We start from the raw sequence: 22,912 nt of genomic DNA, 5'->3' as shown, positions 1-22,912 counted from the left end.
GGCTCTACCCATGGTGCTTGCCGGCAGATTTCCACCGGTTTATTCCGATTTATTGTTTATAGAAGTGCCCAGCCCCGAACTTCCTACGAGACTGGGGTAGGATCCTTTCGCCGCTTTTAGTTGGCGACGGTTTCGTCACACTCCCACCCGGGACAGATCTGGGGGTGGGTTTCGACCTCCTCACTTCCCAACGTCACCTTTTCTTCATCGTTTGTTTTAACGATTTCTGAGACTTGCCAGGGTTTTAACGGGACGGGGGCTGTTGCAACATTAGCCCATCAGGCATTTCTGATGGGTGTCACTTCATCATACCTAGGTGGCAGAATGTCGCAACCAGCAGCACCTACCAAAATCATAAAGAGCTGATCCTACTCATAATCCAATTAAAAAGCTAAGGTCTAGTTCAGGAGTTGATAAGCCGTGAAGGCAGCAGGTCATTTACCGTTTACCCAGAATGCACCAATTCGGAGGCGTGAAGGTCATCATCCCCTAAAGAAAAAAAAAATTAAACTAATTAGTAATTAATAGTTACTTAATTGAAACATTGTAATTTTTTAGTAAAAGAAGGGCCATTATTTTTACATGTTAAAATTACATTATTATAAAAAAAAATCGAATAAAAAGACTACCAAAAATTGGGGAAACTTAAAAAAAAATATTTTCAATTTGTTCCCAACAAATTTGCTTATTTAATTGCTTTTGATTTCCTCACATTTCTGAATGCACATTAACTTCGTTAATTGTAGGCCACTGTCCTTATTATTTTTTACATAACTGTATAATCCATTTGAGAAGATTATCCAAAGAATTTTGAAATGAAAATAATTACATATTAGTATATAATTTTAAATACAATATAAAATAGAATTTTAATAATATAAATAAAACATATAGGTTTTACTTCCGATGCTAAGTCTTGCAATTGCACTGGTATTAATGCATTCCATGTCGCTAGTCACTAATGAAGACAAGTTGATTTTAAATCTGAATTATATACAGCGCGGTATTATACTCGTCGATGGTTCCAATACTGAAATTTTAAATATATTAAAAACAGAAATTCAGAAATATGATAACATACGAGTCGAAGGTCTTGAAAATAGGAAAGGGGAGAACATTACAGATTGTAAGTGTTAGTTTTATGCTGATGTATAAATATCTTTCTGAATGTTGCAATTTTTTTTAGTTTTGCTAAACCTCCAATATCAAAATTTGGCATATTTTTTGGAAAACTATATCGGTGTTATTGATTTAACCACAGAAGGAAATGGCAATATTAAATTCAATATTTATTTCTCTGGCAACATATACCACAGTTCGGTAATTTTACTGAATTTGGTTGACGATACCATTGCTCGATGGAAAATGGGCGAATCTAGCGGAATTGAGACCACATATGTTCCCATTAGAAGGTAAATAATCGAAAATCCCAAAAATTACCATGTGAGTAAACTAACTAGTTCTTGCCTTTATTAGATTCATTAGTGATGTTAGCCCAACCCGATTGGAATACTTTGCAGTAATAATGCCTATTGGTAAGTAGCCTTCGGAAATAAACAGTAGAATTTAATTGAAAATTACTATATACTTTCCAATTTTAAGGATTGTTCTTCAGTATATTTTTTTATATTGCATTGCCTTTTCACGAGCATGCAAGTGAATTCAAGCACTTACAAGCCATACCGCGATCGATTTTTTGGCTTGCAACATTTGTTTTTGATGCTGCGCAGCATTTCGTCATTTGTATACTTTTGTGCCTCCTGCAATATGTACTGATGCCGAGTGAATTGTATAATTTATCCGAACAACTTCTTATCATTGCGTCCATTTTTTTCTATGGCTGCAGTTACCTTCCAATTATATATAGTTTAGCAAACGCTTTTCGTTCGATATCGACAATTTCAACTTATATGCTTTTTATGCTCATTGTATCAGGTAAACTAAGCGCAATTATTGTGATATATAAAAATTAATGAACTATTTAAAAGCAATTGCACCTTTAATAACATCTGGCAACATACGTGCAATGGAGTATCATGAAGGGAAAATATTTACACTGCTGCAATTGCCGGACTTTAATTTAAATCATCAGTTGCGCATTATCAATGAAAGATTTTTACTTACTCGGCGAAATGAGCTTATACCTACAACAGGATTACCGAAAGTATTGAGTGTCAATAATTTCTTTCTTGAAGCTATTGTGATTGCAGTTATCGTAATGGTAAGTACATAGAATATATGCTTTCTTATTTTGTATATGAAAATTTTTAAATTATAGGTGATATTTGTAAGTGTTTTAGAGAACAAATATAAATGTGAGCAAATTAAACGAGTTTTCAATTGCTATAAGTGTCGGCAGGTTACTGTGAATAACGCCGAAAATGTTGATATTGAAGAGGAATTGATGACGAATGAAAAAGCGGCAGTTACTGACATTATGAATGGTAAATATTGTATATGTGTGATGTTAAATATTTATATTACGAGTATATTATGTATATTAGGTATAAATCTGAATTTACATAATATAATAAGGACAATTTGTTTTTCTTTCCAGAGAAAAATGAAAAAAAATATCCACTGCTGGTTTGTGATTTATATAAGTTCTACAACCACAAAGTCGCTGTACGTGGTCTAAATTTTATTGTAAAAAAGCAGGAATGCTTTGGTTTACTTGGTGTCAACGGTGCAGGAAAAACCTCTACTTTCCAAATGATTGCTGCAACTTTAACTATTACTGGTGGCACAATTAAAATTGATGGTATTGATGTTATGGAAAATGAGTCTGAATATCGATGCCGTTTTGGTTATTGTCCACAAACCGATTGTCTAAATGAATTTATGACTGCATATCAAACATTATTCTATATTGCAAAATTGCGGGGTATTTCAGATTCCGCCAAAGCAAATTATGAAGTTTTATATTGGCTAGAGAAATTAGATCTTCAAAAATATAAAGACGTTAAAGTTTTTCGTTATTCGGGTGGAACAAAGCGTAAATTAAATGCAGCTATAGCCATGGTAAATAAAAACAATTTTTTAAGTTATTTTATTGATTTTTGTTCCCAATACGTTTTAGATCGGCAGCCCTTCGCTTGTTTTGTTAGATGAACCGACAACAGGGGTGGATCCAGAGTCTCGAAGATTTTTGTGGAAATGCATAAAAGATTATCAAAGTCGTGGCAATACTGTTGTTCTAACCTCACACAGGTAAATAAAGTCGTTAAAACTATTATTTATTTATGAACATGTCCTAGTCTTTTCTATTAGAGTTTAGAGAAAGTTTTTGAGTCTTATACGATACAGAGATATTTAAGGAATAGTCATGCTAAATTTGAAAATCGACTGATTAGAATTTGAGATATCGTGTCGGCCGTATTGAAAAAGGAGTTTCGAGAAAAACATGTTTAAACTTTTAAATTAAGATCAAACTGGCCGAGTTACCACGACAATATAACGACTATAACTAAACTAGACTGAAGAGAGAAAATCACAATATAATTTTGAGCATTTTCCACAGTTTGCGTTATGGTAAATTGATAATAGCTAAATTTGTTGTTATTTAATTTTATTAATGGTTAAAAATTATAGAAGCGTGGCATACCCAATTCAAGATAGCTCAACAGAAGTTAAACAATACTTTCACAATATTTATATTTTCTGTAACTTATTTTAGTTTGTTACCAAAGTAAATGAAGTTTGTCCAGACCTCCTTCAGCCCTAATATACATAATAAAGTCTTTTTTGATTTTCCTCCTGCTTTATACCGTATACATCCGCAAAATATGAGATAAGCTCAAAATATATATTATTATTGCCTTACTTACTTACCGTTTTTAACCGAACTAGATCACCGAAGAGACAATCCTTTGCCTGAATTGAAGGAATTGAAAACTGCTTCACAACTAACGTTGGACGAAAGTCACTATTTACAATAATATAATTTTATTACATCTGTATGTGAAAACTTCTTTCTACTTATGTATCGATCCAAACAGTGTTTTAGATAGCCGATAGGACAGTGCTTTGCCGGATAAAAAAAGGATCAATTTCGATCCGTAGAACCGGCTCTCGTGGGAATTGAAAACTCTTGAAGTGTTTGTAGAAAATATTAAGAAATAAAATAAATATATTTTCTTTTGTTATATTCAACACATCAACAACAGTTGTTGTTTAAAATTTCACAAAATTATTCTGAATTTTAGGAATTGAAGCTTTTAACTCTATTACCATAAACCATCCAAGAAAAAATTGAATTATATTAATAAAAATATTTTTATTTAATTTTCCAGCATGGATGAATGCGAACAGCTGTGCAATAGACTAGCGATAATGGCTGGTGGAAACTTTAAATGTTCAGGACATGTACCAGACTTAAAAAAACGATTCGGTAGTGGATTTACAATGAAAGTGAAATTAAAATCTGAGGAAACTTATGTGGTTAAAGATATAACAACCGAGTTGTGCAAAATATTTTCTGAAAGTCAGTTGCGAGAGAATCACGCGGGGATTGTTACGTATTTTATTAATAACGTTGATGATCTTAAATGGTCCGATATTTTTAAAAAAACGGAATCCTTTACAAGTGGAAGGAGAGACCTTGTGGCGGATTATTCGTTGAACGAGACAACACTTGAAGACATATTCCTAAAATTTGAAACCAATAGACGGACGAGTATACCTCAACTAAGCGTATCATATGAGATTACACCTTAAATTTTTTAATCTATTCCCTAATAGTATATCAGAATTTCTTTTATTGGTGATTGGCGTGATCATTGTGGTCATATGAGCATGCATTTTCTGATTTAACTACTATTATCAAGCAAAAATATAACATCAAATAATTTGATATTATAAACAAATTAATTTTAAGCAAGAAACATGTATTCAGGTCCTATGACGATTTACTTTTTCGTCTATTCTGCACTTAACATTAACGTCGAAATCTGACTACTGGGGTTTATACATGCATTTATGATTTCATACACACATACATCACCAAAAATATTTAATTTAATTATATTCTCGTTTATATATTTAACATTCCCATTACTAAAATTTCATATTTCGCATCATGGGCATAGATATTAAAATCTTATCGAATTAAGTTTGGTGTAACTTTACAGAGTACTTTAATTGAAGCATGTACATATATATTTATTGGCATATCTTTAAGTGTAATAAGTGTTTGAATCAAATGTTTTGACTATTTAAAGAATTCGTAGAGATAATAAAAGACAACTCTTATACAATTTTGCATATGCACATACTCTCCTTTAATTTTATGATTAACGAATTCTTCATTGACTGCAGACAAAGAACAAATTGCATGTTTGGACTCAATTTCTAAAGAACATAAGAGATATTAACAGGCCTATGCGTAACTATACTTGTAATATCGCGAGTATAGTTGCAGTTCCGCAAGCGTATACTAAAATATACAGGGTCTACCAGCAAAAACGACGTGATGTTAAAATGAAATAAAACACTAAAATTTGGTCAAAATAAGGTCTGTTTTTTTTTGTAATGAAGATATTTTTATTCCATTTATAATTTCAACAAAATGTTAGCCCACGACTTCGTTTGCATATCTCCACTCATTTACTCCAGTTTTCGATGACCCGGTGCAGCATTTCGGTTGCTATTTCGGTTAGAGTGTGCTGAATGTTGTCTTCGAGCTCCTCACGAGTTGCAGGTTCATTGGCGTAAACCTTTAATTTATCATACCGCCAGAGAAAATAATCTAGAGGCTTTAAATTTCATGATCTTGGCGGTCATTTGACTGGGCCATTTCTCGAAATTAAGGAGTCGACAAACTTTGCACGCAATGTATCCATGTTTAGCGTAAAACAAATTCCCGAAAAAAGGCGGCCAACATCGTGTTATAACGCTCGCTATTGATGTTAACGGAATTCCCAGCCTCATTTCGAAAGAAATAAGGCGCGATGATGCTACCATACCATAATTCGCACCAAACGGTAAAGTTTTGGGGATGCAATTGCGTTTTTTAAACCCCACGAGTATTTGACTTACCCCAATAGCGACAATTTTGTTTGTTGACGAAGCCATTAAACCAGAAATGGGTCTCGTCTGAGTAGATGATTTTTCGATTAAAGTCGTCGTTGGCTTTCATCATTTCCAGCGCCTAATCGGCAAAGCTACGCGCTTCAAATTGTTAGTATGATTCAGTTCTTGTGCCAACACAATCTTATACGGATGCAGAGCCAAATCCAAGTTCACAGTGTCATCAGCAAGGCGAAATCTTCGGTATCTATTGGCTCAGACAGGACACGTTGACACTTAAACATCTAGGCTCAACAGGAGTAACCCTTTCTAAGGTCCCCAGCCTGTCGTTGACCACTATTCATATACACGATGTGTGGAAAGTTTGAAGAGTGGTTCCCCTACTGAAATCTGGGAAACCCTCGCAGACAGTTCAAGCTCTGTTACTGCCAACATTCACTCACCACCTGAGTCTAGCAGACTCAAGTCGCTAGCAGGCAACACCTGAGGAAAAGACAAAGAACGTTATTGGTAAACGATATGTTCGTCTTGATGTAGTGAAACGCAGCCGAAGAACTTTCAGACGTGTTAGAACGTTGCACTCCGTACGATAGCAGGATGTATTCTGATGTCTTCCGTGGAAGACCTACAAAGCGAGGTTAAAGAACACAAGTGAGTTAAAGAACACAACGCACTTCTCTCCAAGCAGTTTCGTCTGGGATTTTTGCGGACATATAAGCATCTCGTAGAAATAGAAGAACACACATGGAAAACCCAATTAGTTCAAAAGATTAATAAGCTATTGGGGAAATCTACCGAAGCGCGAAAGAAAAATGATGACGTGGTAACTGTAAACCGAATTTAACCAATAATTCGTCTGGGAGCAATCGCAAGGTTGAGCTTTAAAAAAACGTTGTCTATGTCCATTTAATGACAACTACATCAACAGAAGACTACGATCCAAAGAAAATCCGTTCCCACGACGGTCAGATCTACGTAACCGGAACGGACCCAGATTTATTCCGGCCAAGGACTGTCAACTCGGCAGAATTCTGTCGCTACAACAACAACAACATCCAAAGGAAATAGGCAAATGTCTGTAGGAAGATCCACGGTCAACATTTCTCCAAATTGTTTCAGAGGCGTTATTTTCTGCAGCAACAGAAACAGGAGAAATAGCTGCAGGAAGTCCAGTCACAAAGGTATATTGGGCACAGCGGAATAGTTAAAGTGTAAAGTTGGCTGTTTGCATCGAGTATGGAAGAATATGTACAAAGCTCTCAAGCTCTTACCATTGTTCCGAAAGTAAGAATTTCTGAAGTTCTCACCGATCTCCACAACGGTTCGATGAAGAGTAAATGGAAATCACGGAAATCTTGGAAAAATTAAAACAGATATTATGGGTTTGGTTATCGTCAATCAAATTGTGCTGAGTGCATTACAGCTAAAGTGCCAAGGTCCAGGTGTCATGGCCAGATGATACAGTACAATTCGGGTGCGCCATTTGAACGAATTGTAATTTATTGAAATGAATGTGGTAAGCAATATAAAAAGGATTGGAATGCCCTATATCCCTGTTCCTGATGGTTCGTTTTGCTGTACATGAAACAATAGAGCAGACCAGCCAAGGTAACTTTTGATAATATACTTCTGTTTAAAGACAGAGGCAAGTGCTGGACCTCCTCTGCTGGAGAGTTCTATTGATCTCGCACTTTCCTGGTAGTCAGTAACCCTCGGAAATAGGTTTTCAACAAGAACAAGCTGCAACTAGAGTATATCAGTCCGGTTTCATAGTCAACAAGAAGAAAATAGAATATGCTATTAATAACTTCTTACCATTTAAAGCGGCGGGTCCAGATGGGAATACTCCTATAATGCTACAGAAGCTAAAGGAATCTATGGTTACAAGCCCTGAAAGGCCAGTATCCAGCTATCATATATCCCAAAAAGCTGGAAAAGAGTCAAGATGATGTTCCTACCAAAAGACTAAAGCCTAGACCCATAGGCTTCACCTACAAACACCAAGGATCAATCAACAGAAACTGCCTTACACGAGGAAGTAAATGAAATAGAAAAGTCATTATACCTCAAGCAATTTTAAATGGCTGCCTTTATGGACATAGAAGAAGCTTTTAACAATATAGAAATAAGAGCGATCACTGAGTCTCTGACGCAGAGCGGCATAGACGACATGGTGTGCAGTTGGATTCAATCGATGCTTATGAACAGAATTATTATAGAATCACGCGGTTCAGTGACACGAACAAGTTATGTAAGCAGAGGGACTCCTCAAGGAGGTGTCCGTTCGCCGCTTCTATGGGTGGTACTGAACGGGATACTACTCCAACTCAACGGAGAAGGAGTGAAGGCAGTAACTTCTGCAGACGATATAATATCAGGACTGTTTTCTTCCACAATCCCTGAAATTATAGAAAGAACCTTACGGAGGTTACACATATGGGCCACGAATAACGGACTAGGTCTTAATCCTAGTAAGATGGAACTGATGCTATTCACAAATAAAACCAATCTACCTCAATTTTAGCTCACCTCACTCGGTGGTACTACCATTTCTTTGCTCCCACTGCAAAAAGATAACTGAACTGGAATTGAATGAATATTGAGAAACTGGATCTAAACCCGAATATAGTTATGTGGTGGCATACGGCCGTCATTAGACCAATCCTTACATATGTGGCAACACTTTCTGCTATAAGGATTAAGGAGATTGGTGGTTTGAACAGAAATAGTTATGGACATAGCGAAATTCTGAACCAGCACGATACTAAACTAATTAAATCAGACTATATCATCCCAAGTTTGAACTTCAATAGTAACTTCCACCTGAGAATACCCTTTAGACGTCAATAGAGAAGAGGTTTAGTAGGGGAGGAGAATACTACCTCAATCTATGTATACCAAGAGGTCCAAAATGAACTGCCGTGTAGGGACGAGGATATACCCCAAGGATCTTGATATCTCACTATCATTTCGACCAAACTCAGCTAGCATCTTCCAAGCGGAAGCAGTAGGCATAGAGAAGACTTGTGTAGTTGTTGTAACGGTTACCTAATCCCCGTTTGGGTGATAAATTCCAGATTGGTTGTCGTCCGAAGTCCTATCGGCGTACTGTCTAATGTCGTCGACGTAATCAAGGAAATACCTCTTGATGTTCAGAAAGCGGCCATTTACACAGATAGCCAGGCGGCACTACTAGCCTTGTGGTCGCCAAAGATCAACTCCAGAATAATACAATAAACAAAGTGGAAGGTTTTAAGCTCATCAGCTGGTCAACTCGGCTTGTCCTTAATTTGAGTTCCCGGTCCCCGGAAGTTTTTCGGCAACGAAAAAGCAGACGAGTTGGCTAAGTCAGGAATCTCTCTAGACAAATTCGTGGCAGAGACCATTAGAAGAAGATTAAGAGGGAGTTTAATACGTTAATTGAACAAATAGTGCTAACTAGATGGAATTTTACTACCAAATGCAGGATAGCGAAACAGATATGGCTAAATTATGACTAGACAAAAACGGTCATGATTATCATAAATCATAAATGGAGTTTATTAAGTTTTGTAGTGTTATTTACAATTGATAGTTAGGAAACATGAAATTGCTGCTCCCGAGTTCGGTATGAAAATGAGTATGTACGAATAGAGGAGGTTAAGAAAATAGTTGCCGCTGACTTATGGGTTTTGAGATATTTGCATTTAAAGTTAAGAAATTCAACTATTTAAAGTGCGTATTTCTTTGATTTATAATGATTTTTCATTTATATTTTTAACTTTTATATCCACTCACACTTTACTAGTTCGTTTCTATACATTTCTTTGATATTAAATAGAGCAAAAATAACTTTAATTCAATATTTAACTTATGTTCCATTTTTTTTATTCACACAATAACAAAAGGGTTGCATTCTAACAAATAATTAGTGTTACTTTATTTACATATTTTATAAAGGAACCAAAAGAAATCAAGAAAACAGAAAATACCCCAATGACAGGAAATAAAGAACATATTATTAGTTTTTTGCGTAGAATTCCTGGTCGGTCCATCACCGGGTGTCCTCAGTTTTTTCTGATAGAACTCCTTTTTGCGTTGGCGGCCTTCGGCGGGGCGGGTCGATTCTTTTATTCTATTCATTTCAGTAAGATTTTTTCACTATAAACTAATATATTAAGTCTATTTCAGAAATTAAGAGAAGTGTTTACATGTTTATTTACAATTTACATGCTGTTCTATGCTTCTTCTTCTTATATTACGTCACACCTGTTGTTACCTAAGCTGTAAAGGTAAATTATTGTCGTAATCTTATATTCTATCGCTCTTCGTATGTGGCGAACACGAATACCAGAACGAATCAGAATCGACGATAAACTGCCAGAAGCAACTAGACAGCGAATTCGTAGTTGCCAGAATGTTCTAGTAGCGAACTTTTGTTAAAAATTTACTATATAAGGGCTGCCGGACTGTGCAGCACACACAGTTCTAATTAGAGTGTTGCCGTGTAAAAAGCAATTAAGCTATAAGCAATAAGTTGTAAACTTGAATATCGAGCAATAAGTGCTAAGTTGGTGGAATTGGAAATAAAGATAAGTGTATAGCCATTAAATTGGGACTTTAATTTAACAATCCAGTGATCGAACTCAAGAGTGAGTTACAGGTAGACGATTTATCGAGAAATCCGTTACAATACATTCCAGAAAGCTAGAGTTGCAAAACAATCGATGGGACTATCGATAGTACCACCTCCTCACTGGTAGTCACCTTGTCGTTGGTATGGAGGCTTAACTGCTAACTTATCAGGATCATCCAGAGAAATTAAGTTGATAGACGAAGTGCAAACTTAGCATGTTAACTTTTGATCTGATTGGAATGTACTGCGGACACAGAGAACGCCTCATCCACTACAATTGCAAACCGAAGAGACGAGGTACACGAAAAACAACGCCGAAGGAGCACTGAACGCAAAGCAGATCAAGCGACTGTGGTAGTGGTCTAACCAGACGTGGCGAAGGAAGAAGTGTAAAATACGACTTCCCAGGCAGCAACCGATCGTCGACGGAGCGATTACTCATCAGTGTTAAAAGCCCCAGATCTCAACTAAGAACCAACGGGAACAACACCGAACAAGAACGCCCTAGGGTCGAATGCCTTAGACCTCCTCAAAGAGAGGACTCGCCCCAAAGACATCGCTAACAGAAGGAACGATGGACAGAAGTATCTCACCGGAAACACCGACGTACATCACCTGAGGAAAGGGACGCACGATCTGAACGGCGTGAGGGCACACACTCCTCACCGGCAAAGGAAAGAAAAACCAGCGGAGCGCATAGAGGCTAACGAAACTCGCCTTCAAGGGAAAGGACCAAAAGTTCCCGAACTGGGACGCCTGGTACAAGAGACGATCCAAGAAGACAAGAACTGAGTGGAGCAGGAATCGTTAGATACCTAAGGATACCAGAGACCGCCCGAATCCAAGCAGGAAAAGCAGAGCAAGTACCAGCAACAAACAGCAAACGCACGAGCGCTCAGTGAACGCCATGAGAGGATCAGCCGTTGAAAAGACCACGACCTTTATTCCCGACCAGACAACTTGAAAGGTTAGCTGTTTCGAATCAACAGACCATTAGGCCAGGCCAGGGAAATAGCTATGCTGAGGCGATAAAAGTTGTCAGGGTGGCCGTAATACCGAAGGACTTCTTAAAAGAGTTTCTGTCTCCGGAACAGCTGACCGAGATCTAAGAGGCTATTATGTATGAGGAGCTGGAAAAGCTTATTGGTGTTCACAGGAGTAACATTAAGGCCTGAGCTACTTATCGCTGCCTGCAAGGACGACAGCTGAATGGCTAGCAAAGGTGATACCTACCCTAGGTAGCTGGTCAAACACACAGCTAACCACGAAAACCGACGGAAAAGTGCGAAGTAGCGAACGCAGTCCAATAAGCAACGGTAGCGAAGGGGACCGTACAGCTGGTAGAAAAAGGAACGAAGTAAACCCCTCGACGAAGGAGCTTGAAATTTAGCAACCAGTCTAAACCTAATGAAGACTCAGACGAAAACTTGATACTCTCGGACATCGAGGAGCAAACAGGTGAAGGAAAATCATCGATCATCAAGACAGCCCAGATCAACCTACACCATGCTATTGCTGCTTCGGCGGTAATAACAAACAAAACAGCCTGGGATGATCTGGGCATAATTCTGGCGCAGGAGCCATGGACCTACAAAGATCAGGTAAGAGGGGTAAAAGACCAATCCACAACAGTCATATGGGATCTCACCTGTGAACACTGTAGAACTTGCATCATATTAAATAAAGATAGAGAATATATATGTATTTCAAATAACTGACCACTAAGAAGGAAGGAAGGAAGAAAAGAAGACCGAAATCGTGGTAGTATCCGTTTACTTTCCTGGGGACATAAACACAATACCACCTCCAGAAGTTAAACAGCTGATAAAACAATGCCAAAAGGCATGTCTTTCCCTAGTAATTGGCTGCGATGCAAATGCGCATACCACAACATGGGGAAGAACCGACAACAACGCCAGAGGTGAATCCAGCAAACCTTGGCGGCTGGAGATGGCCAATGAAGCTCACGAATTCACACCGATTCCCACGCTAGCGCTGACCTCTGGTATATCCAGCGCATTTTTTCCTGGAACATTTTCCGCTTTGCCGTCTGACACGTTTTAATCTAGGGCATCCCCATCTGGTACGTTCTCAACTGGGACCCTCGGTGGATTAGCAATCACCTCATCGTACAGAGCAGGCAGCTGCACAAACGCGGCCTCCTTATACAAATCAATACCCGCTGCTGCTAAAGTATTGATCATTTGCCGGCGTGTAAGCATATTTGCCATTGCGAATTCCGACTTCTATGATATTTTTAGTTTCTCTTTTTTTGTAGTATTTGTCTACCTAGCTCGGAAGCTGTTGAAGTTCTGACACTCAGATTCATCACGAAAGAATTTTAATTTTTCTAAAAAATAATTGTAAAGAAACCTCCATTTTATCTAGAACTCCAGACTTTGGAGAATAAAATTAAGAAACTGAAGCATATTATGTAAAATTCTGTTATGATCGAATTTCACAATATATACACATATATACTCATACAACGCCCAAAGGCGTTAGTTTGCCTACAGCGCGAATAAACGAATATCACTTTAATTAATTTTAATTTAACAGAGTCGGAGAGAATGTTTAACCAGCCTGGATTGCTAATATCAGATAGAAGAACAGCTCTAAAGGCTAAAAACGTCAACAAATTTGTATTTTTAAACAAAAGCAAGTGGATTATTGAGGAATAAAGTACTGTATCGAAACGTTTTTTAACTACATATTTCTTGATGAAATTTCTTGGTCGGCAAATGTCGTCTCGAAGCCAGCTTCTCGAACATTTTTAAGACGGCAGTGACATATCAAACAGCTGATGTACACAATTTCGTTGTTGCCATATTAAAACATTTAACTTCAAAAAACTTAGTAAATAGGTCGATTCATTGTTTTAAACTATCAACTGTTATTAAATATATCTCCTGCGAATGGCAGGCACCTTGACGTGGTGCAGGGGCTTAGGTCGCAAGGCATTCTCGGCATCTCCCAACCAATGTGAGAAGTGCTGCCTAGCACCTCTCACGCGGGTTGTCCGAAGCCGCATGCGTGCGACAACCAAGAGCTGCCACCTCCTAATCCAGGGTGTTATGCGACTCCCGTGCCCATTGGATGATTTGTAGCCAGGAGGTAAATTCGGCTGTATTCTAACGGAGCCTTCCCAACACCGGGCCGCATTGGGAAGTAATGGTGGCCTTACCGCGTCATGGGGCTCTGGCGCGGTGGACTTTCGCGTTCCCCTCACAAAACGTTGACCGGACTACTTGCCATGTCGAGCCTAAGGTCGTAAGGAAAAGATGGGTAACAAAAAACAAAAAACAAACAACAACACAACAATGGACACAAAAAGGCAACAACATTAGCAAACGGACAAGGACAAGGCCAACAAAACCAGCGCCGGTGCAGGTAAGGGACTTTCAGGGGCTAAACAGAAGTTTAGCTTCCTGGACGCCCTTTCGCCAGAAGAGCGGGCGCTGTTCGAGGAGCATGCAAGGGATGACGACGACGACATGCCCTCGTGCAGCGGCGCTCAGCAGGTGAAATTGACTGCGGCTGGCGCTGAAAAAGCGAACCCCAAAGAGGCTCCCCCGTGCAGGACCACTTGCTCGGACTCGAGCGACTCGGAACGGGCATCTACCGGGGGGGTTCGCAAACGGAAGCGGAAGAGGGGAGGCAGACTACCCCCTCTACTACCAAATGGGAGTCCAGGCGGACAGGACGATCCCAGGAGGAGAGGCATGAGCGGGGCCAGCCTCAAATGGTACCTCAGGCACCTCCAGGAGGGGAAGACTCCGGAGGAAGCCGAAAAGTTGGCGCGTAACAGGGTGAGAGGAGACAATGCCTCCCCTGCCTCGGAGAAGCGGAAGGGTGGCAATACCGCAGCTAGCAGCAAAAACAGCAGTGGAAATCGAAGCCAACGCCCGGTTAAGGGCAGCGCCTTCGACCACCCAAGCCGCAAAACGCAAGAGTGGGCAGCTAACGCCACAGGAACCACCAAACACCAAGCGGCAGAAAAGCACACAGGGGACCGGAGGCAACCACTCCGCCCCAAAGAGGCGTCGGCCTCGACCGTCATCGCGAGCAGGTTCACAGCGGATGGTCTGGGCATTCCACTGATCCAGGAGCCATGGATCTACAAAGGAGAGGTCAGAGGCCTCAAAATGGTGAATAGCAAGGTAATCTGGGATCTCTCAAGTGAGAGACCCAGAACCTGTATAGTAATTAGGAACGATATTGATTACTTTTGTATTTCAGAGTTCCTAACACAAGACCTGGTCGCTGTGCAGGCAAAAAGTAACGAAGGAGCGGACTTCGTGTTGGCAGCGGCCTACTTTCCTGGAGACACGCTGACAGCACCCCCAGAGGCCGTCGGGAACCTCGAGGATTACTGCAGGAGGAACAACCTGCCCCTCGTCATGGGATGTGACGCCAACGCCCATCATACTGAATGGGGCAGCACAGACTGCAGTACACGGGGTGAGTCCTTACTTAAATTTATAGTAAGTAGAAATTTAAGCATTGTAAACGTGGGGTGCGAACTCATGACAGGGCTGATCGGGCAATGGAGAGTGTCATCGGAACCCTCCATGTCGGATCACCGCATCATAAAATTCGCACTAGGGGTAGAGGTTAAGCAACTCCCTCCCAGGCGTATTACCAAAAACACGGACTGGGCCACCTTTAGGGATACGCTTGAAATAAATCTCAATATAAGGGGGCAGCTGGACAGCAGTGACACTGCTTTCGGACTGGAGAGCAGATTGTCTGCGCTAAATCACTCCATTATGGAAGCATACAACAGTAGCTGTCCCCTGAAGATGACCACCAAGAACCGCAGTTGTCCCTGGTGGTCAAGGAGGCTCTCAGACCTAAGGAAAACGGTTCGCAAGCTATTTAACAGGGCTAAGCGTACCGGGGACTGGGAGAACTATAGGTGCGGCCTAACTGCTTACAACAAGGAGATTAGGTCAGCAAAGCAGAACGCCAGAGGCTGCAAGGCTGCATAGGGCTCTGGCTAGGGGCAAGACCGACACAGTTATTAAAAGACTGGATGGGACTGGACAGGTAATACTGCCCCACCTTGTTCGGCTGATGAGGGATAGCCTGGCGCTGGCGTATATCCCAGAACCTTGGCACACTGCAAAGGGGATCTTCATACCCAAGGTAGGAAGGAAAGACTATTCGTTGGCGAAATCCTTTAGACCAATAAGTCTAATTTCCTTCCTACTGAAAAGCATGGAAAAGATCATAGATCACAAAATAAGATCGAAGGTGCTGAAAGCTGCACCGCTACAAGCGACGCAGCATGCTTACAGAGCAGGCAGGTCAACCAATACTGCTCTGTATCAGCTGACCTCAGAGATCCGAAGTTCGTTGGACGGGAGTGAGGTGCTGTTATGCGCCTTCCTTGACATCGAAGGTGCTTTTGACAATACGTCACACGAGAGCGTGTCAAAGGCACTAGAGAAAAGGGGTGTGGCGATGCCGGTGCGCAGATGGATTGAAGCAGTACTGTGCACCAGGATTGCCGAAAGTAGGTGACACCAAGATTCGTCTTGGCACAACAAGAGGCTGTCCACAGGGTGGAGTGCTATCCCCCCTACTTTGGAGCCTAGTTGTGAACGATCTTCTCGAGCTGCTAACCAGCAACAGAATCCGCTATCAGGGATATGCGAACGATATTGTTATATTAGCTAGGGGTAAATTCGCTGACACTCTCTGCGATATTGTACAAAGGGGATTAAGGCTGGCAAAGGAATGGTATAGTGGGGTTGGCCTAAACATCAACCCCTCCAAAACTACAATCATACCGTTTACCAGACGCAGGTTGCTGCTAGGCCTCAGAAACCTATCCCTAGGTGGAACGGAGGTGGAGATGGCCAGCACGGTAAAGTACCTGGGCCTTACGCTGGACTCCACTCTACGGTGGAAGCAGCATGTGGGCCTAACAGTAGCCAAAGCTACGAAAGCGCTCATGGTGTGCAATCGACTTGCTGGGAAATCATGGGGCTGCAACCCAAGGATTATCAGATGGTTGTACACCATGATTGTGAGACCGATCATAACGTATGGAGCGGTGGCCTGGGGTTCTAAAGCATCGCAGACCTCGGTAGGACTTCGACTACCGAGGCTGCAACGACTTGCCTGCATCTGCGCGTCAGGCGCGATGCGTACGTGTCCGACCGCAGCACTGGAAGTAATGCTGGAGCTAACACCGCTACATATAGTGATCGAGCAAACGACCAAACAGACCTTGCTTCAAATGTCAGCAGAAGGGTTTGGCAAAGGAAAGGTAATCTCGTCCCAGCAGATGAAGGCTCTAAGTGACGCAATGCCACTGGCCCTTCTTCCAAGAGACAGCATTACCAAAACAGTAAGCTTCACTAGAAAGTTCAGGGTTACCCTTAGCAGTAAGGCAGAATGGAACGATTCCACGCTGGACATACTACTAAGGAACAGTACTATCAAGTGGTACACCGACGGCTCGAAAACGGCGGAGGGGATTGGCGCAGGGGTCGCAGGACCACGCACCAAGCTCTCCATCCCCATGGGAAGTTTTCCTAGCATATTCCAGGCGGAGGTATATGCTATAAGTCGGTGTGTAGAAATAAACCTCCAACGCGACTACCGCAATAAGAGCATCACCATACTCAGCGATAGTCAGACACCACTTAAAGCGATCTCGGCTTTTGAGGTCAAATCGCTACTAGTGCAGGAGTGTATAGAATGGCTGAACAGCCTATCAAGTCTCAACAGAGTGCACCTCATCTGGGTGCCTGGTCACAGGGGTATAGCAGGAAATGAACTTGCTGACGAGTTGGCCCGCTCTGCAGTCTCTATAAACATGGTAGGACAAGAACCATGCGTAGCGGTTGGTCCACATACCATTAGGGAGCTGCTCCGTAAAGAGGAAAGAGCAGGCAGGGAGAGACACTGGCAACATCTCCAAGACATGCGCCATGCCAAGTTACTAATGGGGGGTTACAACCTCAGACGGTTTAAAACCGTAACCAATCTCCCGAGGAACAAATTTCGGATTCTGATCGCGTTCTACACCGGACATTGCAGGCTTAACAAGCATTTATTTAACATGGGCTTGGTCTCCTCTGCAAACTGCCGGTTCTGCGACATGAAGTCGGAAACCCCAGAGCACCTACTAATGGACTGCACAGCAGTCTGCAGACGTAGAGTCAAGGCCCTGGGATCCATGTTTCCAAACAGGGATCGCATCGCCTCATTGGCACCTAGCAGTATATTGGAGTTCATCAATATGCTAGGGCTAGATGAGTCGCTGTGACTTAGGGGAGGGCACAATAGACCATAGGTCGCGGTGCATACATTTTTCACAACTAAACAGTAACTGTTAAAAATTATATTTGCACGCCCCGTAATTTTTCCAGTGTTGCCAGAAAGTTGTCATGAAAAATCTGTCATGTGAAAATTAAATCTTCAAAAATTAAACAAATTTGAGAAGATAAATCTTCTATTATATCTATCATATTACCAGATATCTTGATAATGAAGATTTTATAAATGAAATTTTGATTTCGTTTTAATATCTTCAATTTAAGATTTTAATGATATTTTTTATAAAAAAATCTTAATTTTGAAATTAAATCTTCACTGACACGATAAATTGAAAACTATTTAGCAACACTACCACTGAATGTGATTGTGGCGATAATGAAAACCCCTATTCATTTATTGGACAAAGAAAATTTCCTAAAGCATTGCATTCAAAATGGACCATTTCACAAAGTGATGGACCAATGGCCCAAGAGAAAAAAATAGACCAAAACGGTAACCGTGATTAGAACATTAAAAGAGGTGGAACATATAATTGAAGAAATTGTAGTCAAAGTCAACAATTTCAGGAGTCATAAGACAACGAATTGACGGTTCACGGAATTTTGCCGACAAAAATTAGAAGTTGCTTGTCGAATAACACGTAGTAAAGGAAGAAATGGCCCTCATGATGGTCTCCCAAACTTAAAAAATTACAGAAATATTGCAGAAAGCAATTAAATGTAGCTAAACTATCCAAATTAGAGGGGGTAACCTTCATATAAAAAAGATATAAGGAAAGCAGAAATAAATCTTTGAAATATTTCTGTAATGATATCGAGACTACGGCAGAATCGTCTCAGCTAAGAAAAATAATAACATAGTCGGTGCATAACATTGGGTACCTTCGGAAGACAGACCACAGTTGGACGAAGTGAAGATTCCTTAGGCCTAATAATGGATGCTCACTTCCCAGACAGCTCAAAAACCCATGCTGTTGAGTACACACAAGACACGAAGTAGAGATAGATTCCATTCCTGTGATATAGTATTATAAAGCATACAGGGCGATAAGCAGTTTCAAGCCCTTCTAACCGCTGGAATCTGACGGTATATTCCCGGCGAAACAAGAACTGCTAGTCTGGTTGGCAATAATTCTCAAAGGGGCGCTGCAGTTATACCCCCTCGTTAGGGAGGAAAGCCAAGGTAATATATACAAGTCCAAAGAATTTCATACAAATTAATCTTTCCTCCCGCCTTTTAAAAAAGTTGGAAAAATTAATAGAATTACACAGTAGGAACAAAATAACTCCAAATAACTGGCAGTTTCGCAACATATAGGTAAAAGAATACGCCCTCGTAACCTTCCTTGACATAGAAGGCGCTTTCAATTACATAAAGCCTAACGCTACAATGAGCGCTTTTAAAGATCTGAGCATCTCTGAGTCTCTCGTGAAAATGATTGAACAGATGCTTATGTGCAGGTCATAATTTCAATGCTGTCAAAAGAAGTACACCTTAAGGAGGCGTGTTATCTCTACTTCTCTGGATCTTAACAATGAATAAAATGTTTTTAGATTTAGAAAAGAGGGGAGTACATATTCTGACCTACGCTGATGATGTGGGGGATTTTATTAGATTTAAATTCCAAAATGCCATCGCTAACCTTATGAAAGCAATATTAAACCACATAAATCGATGGGCGGTATCGTGCGGACTATATCTAAATGCTAGCAAGACAGAGCTAGTGTTGTTCACTAGGAACCACAGAATTCCAGAAGTTATGCTGCCTTTAATAATAAGCTATTTCGTAATGTTTTCATAGTTACAGCCTTCGAAGAGAAATAACTTGGTCAATTAGATTTTTTTATGCTTATTCAGAGTCATTAACAGCAGTGACGAAGATGCAGGTTTAAGGCTGAACGTTGATATTGACGATCAGTCCCTCAAGTAAATCCGCCAACAGGGATATCGCCTGAACTTTAGGTTTAGTGCTATAATCTCAAGAGGATTCATTTCTGTAACAGATACCCACCAGACAGCTATTGAACAAGTGTATACCTACGGGTAAGCCACGAGTACAAGCAAATTTACTTCAGTAATGTAGGGTTGATTTAAATCATGTGAGGCATGCTCGAGTAAAAATATATGAACTTTGGGTAAGAGCGCATGTTTCGATGCGTAAAACATCTGTGTCAGTATAGATTTGAAGCCGAAAGAACTTAACACATATTTATTAAAAAACTATTTTAATAAAACAACTAAAATAAAAGAGAAAGCATAAAATACATATTTTTCTTTGTCCATGCATTTTATATTAAAAACTAATAAACACAACGTAACAATAATTTTCGACTCCCTCAATGTTTAATTTTTTTTGAATAACATAAAATAAAAAGTAAGTAAAAATTATTCGTGTATATGAATAAAACTGACGGAATCCGCTAGAGTAACGGTTCAATGCTCGAGTATGAACAAAAATGTATTACTCTTTGCAGTTCTCTGATACCCACATGGCTGTAGCCCAGATGAACTTGCATAGAGCAATGACACATTCGGCAGTTATCTCAAACAGGTTCATTTTGGATAACCTGAGAGCTCTCCTAATTCAGGACCCATCGGCGTTTAAAAGGGAAGTCAAAAGCCTCACAGAAAAACACGAAAAGGTAATTTAGGATATTCATGGATGGAATCGACGGAACCTTCACAGTCAGATAATATCATTCTCTTTATAGTGGGAGGAGATATCGAGACTTGCCTCTCTAGACACAATCCATGAAATACCGATTGAGACAAGTACAGGGAAATCCTCGCGTTAAATATTGTACAATAAAGTTAACGCAGTACTGTTATGAAAACAATTGTACGGGGATTGAAGGCAGAGCAGAGGTGATAGAAGACATCATCCTGGATGGCATCCATGGCTGTCTTTTGACTGCTCCCAAGCAAAAAAAACAGAAATCTTTGGTGGTCGAACAAACTTTCGACACCAAGGAAATCGGTACGCAGACTCCTTAACAGAGCTTATCTTGACATAGAACCTTTTGACTACACTTCCCACTGCAGTCTGACCTGAGTACTGGAATGGAGGCAAGTTGATCCACCCATCGTAAGGTGGACCAAACTATCAGTGCCCATGAGAAGGATTCCAAACATTTTTCAAGCTGTTCAAGAAATTAATCAGTCTTCCCAGAAACAAATTAAGGTAGCTTGTGGAATTTTATACAGGTCACTGCAGACTGCGGTATCATCTATACAGATAAGGGTACCTGTTCCACGCATCCGTGTCTCTAGATTACGACGCAATCGCAAGAAGAAGGAGTCAGGCTATCGGGCAAATAAATACGGTGAGAGAACACATTACAACCATTAACTCAGGAGCTTTACTAAGCCTTTTCGAATTGACTGCGTTAAATGAAGTATTGTAATAACAGGAGAGGACACAATATATCGCAGTGCACTACTCAAAATAAATCTGTCTATAGTCACACAGGTATGTCTCTTAAAACCCGAAACTTATTTGTATTTTTTTCTCTATTAACTTATATTTTTTTTATTATTTTTATAATTTTTCTTCAAAGCCTCATGTTTTTCAGACTTCCTTTTCACTTCACACTTTTTACATTTTTAATAATAAACTCGGAATACAGCTATACGTGTATATACATATATAACACGTTATAATTTTCCGTATGCATTGAACACGCTGCATTAATACTTCAGCAGAGAGTATGTTAAATATCAGTAGAATGCAAATAGAAATTGCTTAAAAGTTAATTTTCATCTAATGCATTCTTTCTTTTTATTTTTCATTTAAGGCATGGTTAAAAACATCGATTTCTCATTCATTGTTAAAAACACTGTAATACATTGTGATTGGTACTGGTATGGTGTCTCACCAATGACAGCTGATTGACCATTATGGAGTCATAAAAGTACAGAATTGTGTTTTGCCGTCAGCATTTTCATATCATGTGTAAAAATATTTGTAAATTTGTCTACAAACAACATATGTATGTAGAAATGAACATTCATTACTTCATGTAAAACTCCGTTGCTTTTATGTCAAAGAGTCAATCTGTCGAAGGACTGACGCGACGACAAAGCGTCACAACATTGTGTTGTTGGTAGAAAATCCGAGATGTGCCGAAAAATAAACGAACGCTCGCCGATTGTCATCGCTTCCCTTAGGTATGTATGTTTTTATATGAACATGCATACATATTGACGAAGATTTTTGCGAGCCACGGAAAAATATTTTAGAACTGTGTAATATTTTAAATCGACAAAAGCTTTGTTGCCACTTTTGTCATTGATTTCTGTGTTTGCAGGGTTGTCACTTTTCCCTTCTAGAGGGAACATGAGAAAGATGTTCAATTTATGATATCTAGCTTTTGCCATCGTCGCGAAAAGACTCTTGTGGGCAATCGCATGCTCGGGGAGATGTGTAAGGCGTTTGCTTTTATGAATGAAACGACTTAGCTTATTGATTGTGCGCCAGCGTTCAAGAATGAAAATGTTGTTGGTATGTGATTTACTACAAATTTAGGATTTGTCAATTTGGCTGCCATATTGATTTCTGGTGCTGATGCTATTTGAGATAATTGTTATTTTTGTACAATGATTGTATTTTGCCTATTGACTGACGTACTTACATTTGTACGCTTAAATGTATGTAGATTTGTGTATGCATTACTTATTTTGCGCGGTCATACGCATATTTGTACATACATACTTTCATATAGAGCAGTGCGCTCACATGTTTTTATTGATAATTGATAATATATTATTACAAGTATATTATATAATATAACATATTGATGTACATACATATGTACATACATAAATTATTAATTCTGTAACATCTGAAATTAGAAAATTATGAAAATAGTAAAATATCTTTTCTTGCATAATCTTTCACATTTTATCAATGTAGCATTTGTGCAAAAAAATCATATTTTATCAATTTTTCTTCATAAAAATCGTTTATATGGCAAAAAA

General features: G+C 39.7%; 2 protein-coding genes and 1 long non-coding RNA gene across 26 annotated transcripts in view; all 3 read left to right on the top strand.

The window, feature by feature from the left end:
- Positions 1 to 5,255, top strand: part of Eato (Engulfment ABC Transporter in the ovary) — a 34,044-nt gene extending 28,789 nt beyond the window's left edge. The window contains exons 14-22 of the mRNA XM_036356745.2: positions 895 to 1,126; positions 1,187 to 1,412; positions 1,477 to 1,535; positions 1,603 to 1,935; positions 1,989 to 2,221; positions 2,279 to 2,444; positions 2,558 to 3,021; positions 3,080 to 3,210; positions 4,293 to 5,255. Coding sequence (XP_036212638.1) covers positions 895 to 1,126; positions 1,187 to 1,412; positions 1,477 to 1,535; positions 1,603 to 1,935; positions 1,989 to 2,221; positions 2,279 to 2,444; positions 2,558 to 3,021; positions 3,080 to 3,210; positions 4,293 to 4,716 — 2,268 coding nt within the window. The 3' untranslated portion in view covers positions 4,717 to 5,255. The remainder of the gene's footprint in view (positions 1 to 894; positions 1,127 to 1,186; positions 1,413 to 1,476; positions 1,536 to 1,602; positions 1,936 to 1,988; positions 2,222 to 2,278; positions 2,445 to 2,557; positions 3,022 to 3,079; positions 3,211 to 4,292) is intronic.
- A 6,357-nt stretch (positions 5,256 to 11,612) lies between these two features.
- Positions 11,613 to 13,156, top strand: LOC138855954 (uncharacterized). Its single transcript, XR_011395090.1, has 3 exons — positions 11,613 to 12,243; positions 12,369 to 12,856; positions 12,921 to 13,156. It is a non-coding gene; the product is annotated as an uncharacterized lncRNA (long non-coding RNA).
- A 407-nt stretch (positions 13,157 to 13,563) lies between these two features.
- LOC118679804 (uncharacterized) overlaps positions 13,564 to 22,912 on the top strand; it is a 32,722-nt gene continuing 23,373 nt past the window's right edge. For 18 of the 24 annotated variants that reach the window (XM_070106710.1, XM_070106699.1, XM_070106695.1 and 15 more), the window contains exons 1-5: positions 13,564 to 15,103; positions 20,410 to 20,577; positions 20,647 to 21,404; positions 21,493 to 21,640; positions 21,730 to 22,102. In XM_070106710.1, coding sequence (XP_069962811.1) covers positions 14,137 to 15,103; positions 20,410 to 20,417 — 975 coding nt within the window. In that variant the 5' untranslated portion in view covers positions 13,564 to 14,136 and the 3' untranslated portion in view covers positions 20,418 to 20,577; positions 20,647 to 21,404; positions 21,493 to 21,640; positions 21,730 to 22,102. The remainder of the gene's footprint in view (positions 15,104 to 20,409; positions 20,578 to 20,646; positions 21,405 to 21,492; positions 21,641 to 21,729; positions 22,103 to 22,912) is intronic. The other 6 variants (XR_011395383.1, XM_070106712.1, XM_070106709.1 and 3 more) reach the window with 6 other exon arrangements.

This window comes from Bactrocera oleae, chromosome 3 (genome assembly GCF_042242935.1).
Source record: "Bactrocera oleae isolate idBacOlea1 chromosome 3, idBacOlea1, whole genome shotgun sequence".
NCBI classification, from domain to species: domain Eukaryota; kingdom Metazoa; phylum Arthropoda; class Insecta; order Diptera; family Tephritidae; genus Bactrocera; species Bactrocera oleae.
This window is presented reverse-complemented; position numbering and strand designations above follow the sequence as displayed.